Source organism: Neltuma alba, unplaced genomic scaffold (assembly GCF_004799145.2).
Source record: "Neltuma alba isolate B1F8T4 unplaced genomic scaffold, ASM479914v2 tig00011576_pilon, whole genome shotgun sequence".
NCBI lineage: Eukaryota > Viridiplantae > Streptophyta > Magnoliopsida > Fabales > Fabaceae > Neltuma > Neltuma alba.
The window spans coordinates 134,556-138,461 of record NW_021636230.1 but is presented as its reverse complement, the minus strand read 5'-3'; the positions used below and the strand labels follow the sequence as shown (position 1 = coordinate 138,461).

The 3,906-nt window shown below is 37.3% G+C and overlaps 1 protein-coding gene across 1 annotated transcript; it reads left to right on the top strand.

The window, feature by feature from the left end:
- Positions 1-1,362: 1,362 nt before the first annotated feature.
- LOC114715148 (dynamin-related protein 4C-like) lies at positions 1,363-3,405 on the top strand. Its single transcript, XM_028899941.1, has one exon. It carries the CDS (start codon positions 1,388-1,390, stop codon positions 3,401-3,403), a length of 2,016 nt encoding a protein of 671 aa, XP_028755774.1. The 5' UTR covers positions 1,363-1,387; the 3' UTR covers positions 3,404-3,405.
- The last annotated feature ends 501 nt before the right edge of the window (positions 3,406-3,906 follow it).

The window sequence follows — 3,906 nt, the reverse complement described above, 5'->3', positions numbered from 1 at the left end:
TTATGATTTTTCTTATTATTAACATATTTGAACTTTATATTGGGGCCAAGTCAATAAAGTTTCTAGCACATTTTCTTTTCTCTCCTCCTTCTTGAGCAAACCTTATAGTGTTTGTCACATAAATTAACCTCTTGCATATGAACGGTTATGAACAATGATTCCATTCATTTATAAGGTATTAGAAACCATTGTGGTCAGGTTGGCCCACCGGGGGCAGGACAAAATATATATTAAAAAAAAACCATTTTGGTGAGGTTAGAAAAAAAAAAGAAAGAACAGAAACCATTTTGGATGTTCTTCACCATGATGAGCGTTATGGTCATGATGGTGACGTGTGCATCATGCAGATATAATTTAAACAGTACATAATTAAAATTTTCAACTAATATTTTTTAAATATAAAGTTATTTTTGAAAAACTGATAGTTAAAAGATACTTTTTACCTTAGATTTTTTGTCAACATTAAATTGCTAAAAATATAAAAAATTAAATTATACTCTTAAATCTCCAATTTTAATATAGACAGTATAGATTTGATGCTCATTACTTCAGTGATAAACATCCAACCTCAATTTCTAAGCCCCACTTCTAGTTAAGGAGAATAGGGTTCGATCCCAACATACACGAGGAGAATTATTTCACTATTTGGGCACCAATCATGTTTTCAATTGAGAATTACATGCTTTTACAAAAATATTCCTTTCATACTGCACAAATGTGATCTGCGCATAGTTATTCGTAGCCCAATAATATCAAAAGATGGTTATGGATTCGTTTGATTATATTCTCTATTTTCATGTTCTAAAACTGATTTTGTAGAATAACATTTTAAATAAGTTTTGGAAACAAAAAATTGTGTGCAAAAAATCTGTTTGAATTCATGATGAGATTTAAACCTATAACCTCATGAATTATAAGTCAAACAACCTTGTTGCCATTTTTGTAATTCTTAATAATGATTATATTTTATTCCAAGTCATGATAAAATGTACAAAAAAATGAAAAAAAAAAGATTTTTTTTAATATTATCTCTTACATATTTTAATTCTATTATTTTCCATGGATTGAGTTTGCGTTGAAAACTCTCAATTAAATTGTTATATTTTTTTTTTTAATTCATCGAATATTATTAATATATTTGAACTTTACAAAGTTACTGGCACATATTCTTTTCTCTCCTCCTTCTTGGGCAAGTCACTGAAATGCGCCAACTTTCCATCTCTCTTTCACCTCAAAAATTCCAAACGCCTTCATGCGCTTCATTGTTCTCAGCTCACACATTTCTATATGAACCACAGTCTTCCGACTCGTTCTCTTGAATTCACATCTTCTCTACTTCTCTTCTCACTTTTCTGTAAACTCTGAACTCAAAAAAACATCCAGCCAAATGGGAAAGAATTCTTTCAACGATTGGGTTAATCAGAAGATACACTCCTTGTCCTTAGACCCAGATCATCACCAACCTCAGAGCTCCAATGGCGACATTGTTCCACCCATTGCCTCTTTCTACAATGAAACGATCCGACCAATTCTTGACGCTGTCGAAAACCTCAGACGTCTGAACATTACCAAAGAAGGTATCCAGCTCCCGAGCATTGTCGTCGTCGGTGACCAGTCTTCTGGCAAGTCCAGTGTCTTGGAATCTCTCGCAGGAATCAGTTTACCACGTGGGCACGGAATCTGCACGAGGGTGCCCTTGATTATGAGGCTCCAGAACCACCCTGTACCGGAGCCGGAGCTTGTGTTGGAGTATAACAACACAGCCATGTCAACAGATGAAGAAAATGTCTCTGATGCTATAAACACAGCCACTGAAGAACTTGCAGGGAGGTCCAAAGGGATTTGCAACACCCCATTGACTTTGGTGGTTAAGAAGAATGGTGTTCCTGATCTCACCATGGTGGATCTTCCAGGCATAACCAGAGTTCCTGTTCATGGACAGCCTGAGGACATTTATGACCAGATCAAAGACATAATCATGGAGTATATCAAACCGGAAGAAACTATCATTCTGAATGTTCTATCAGCTACTGTTGACTTTCCAACCTGTGAATCCATTAGGTTGTCACAGAGTGTTGACAGAACTGGTTTGAGAACTCTGGCCGTAGTAACAAAAGCAGATAAGGCCCCTGAAGGATTGAAAGAAAAGGTTACTGCTGATGATGTAAACATCGGACTTGGTTATATCTGTGTCAGGAATCGAATTAACGATGAGTCTTATGAAGATGCTAGAAAAGAGGAAGCTATGTTGTTTCGGAATCACCCTCTTCTGTCAAAGATAGACAAATCCATGGTGGGTGTACCAGTTTTGGCTCAGAGGCTGGTTCGGCTTCAAGCTTCAATTATTTCGAAAACACTACCTGAGATGTTGAGAAAAATCAACGAGAAGCTCAATTCTCAGTTTTCTGAGTTAGAAAGCTTGCCAAAGAACCTGACTTGTGCTGCTGATGCTATGGCTACCTTCATGCATATAATTGGATTAGTGAAAGAGTCACTAAAGAAAATTCTAATCAGAGGAGAATTTGATGAGTACCCAGAAGACAAAAACATGCATTGTACTGCTCGTTTGGTTGAGAAGCTCAACGAGCACTCAAAGGATCTCCACGAATCTCCAGAAGGCAACCGCACAGAGAAGTTCCTCATGGATGAAATAATGCTTTTGGAGGAAGCCAAGGGGATAGGCCTCCCAAACTTTATGCCTCGCACAGCTTTTCTGGCATTATTAAAGAGGAAAGTCGGAGGAATCTCATCGAGACCCATTCAATTCATTGATGATGTGTGGGACTATCTGGAAAAAGTGGTGATCGGAGTCATAAATCGTCATTCAGAACACTACTACCAACTTCAGAGATGTACATGCAGAGCGGGAGAAAATCTAATCTTGAGAATGAGAGAGAATTCAAAGAAGCATGTAAAGGAGGCTATTGAAATGGAAAAGCTGACAGATTACACGTGTAAGCATGAGTACATGACTGAATACAGTAATCTGATGGCTCATCAGTCCTCTTTCGTTGAACTTGTGCTCCAAGGTCATAGTGTTGCAAATATTAATGGTCTTGGAAACAACATAGAGATCGGTCATCTGGGACGATACATGGAAGTGCTGAACGAAGCTTATGACCTGAAGATGAGAATGATGGCTTATTGGAGGATTGTGCTGAGGAGGATGATCGATACCATGGCCCTGCATCTGCAGTTTAGCATTAACAATCTGGTAGAGAGGGAGTTGGAGAAGGAAATCACTGCTTGTTTTACGTCTCCAAGTTTCGGAGGAATTGAAAGCTTGTTAAAGGAGTCACCTTCCATGGCTGGCAAGCGTGCCACACTCAATCGAAGTGTTGAAGTTCTGAGAGAAAGCAAGGAGGTAGTGTCTAACATTATGGACAGCATTTCTAGTTCCTAAGATCCAATGTTGTCCGTCTATTTTATGCATCTATATATCACTTTCTGCTTGTTTCTATAATATTTTTCTGTTTTAGTCTGAAGTGATGGTGTCGTTCCAGTTTTCTCACCATGTCCTTGAAAAGCAACATAAGTGCTTTTAATTAGTCAAATGTTCTAGCTAGCTAAGTCCTTGCACTTGTCCGTGATTAAAGTCAATCAAGATTGCTTAATGCTTTTCACTTGCTCGTTGGGTCAAACTTCCACATTTATTTGCTGCGTAATTTAATTTGCACAGCAGTTCTGTGATGCTCCTCTGCATAACAACTGTGAAGTGTGCCTTTTCATATACAAATCCCTTTTTAAGAAATATAAAATTTTACAATTTGCATCACAGTTCTCGGTTTGGTTGGTTCCTTCCAAAATACCACATCTTTCCTCCAACGGATATGCAATAATTTTAATTTAATTCTTTTTTATATAATTATGATTATTTATCTATTGTTGAAATCATTCAGATATATA

What these genes read in the sequence shown, in the direction of transcription:
- LOC114715148 (XM_028899941.1), top strand. Translation starts at nt 1,388, where the DNA reads ATGGGAAAGAATTCTTTCAACGATTGGGTTAATCAGAAGATACACTCC.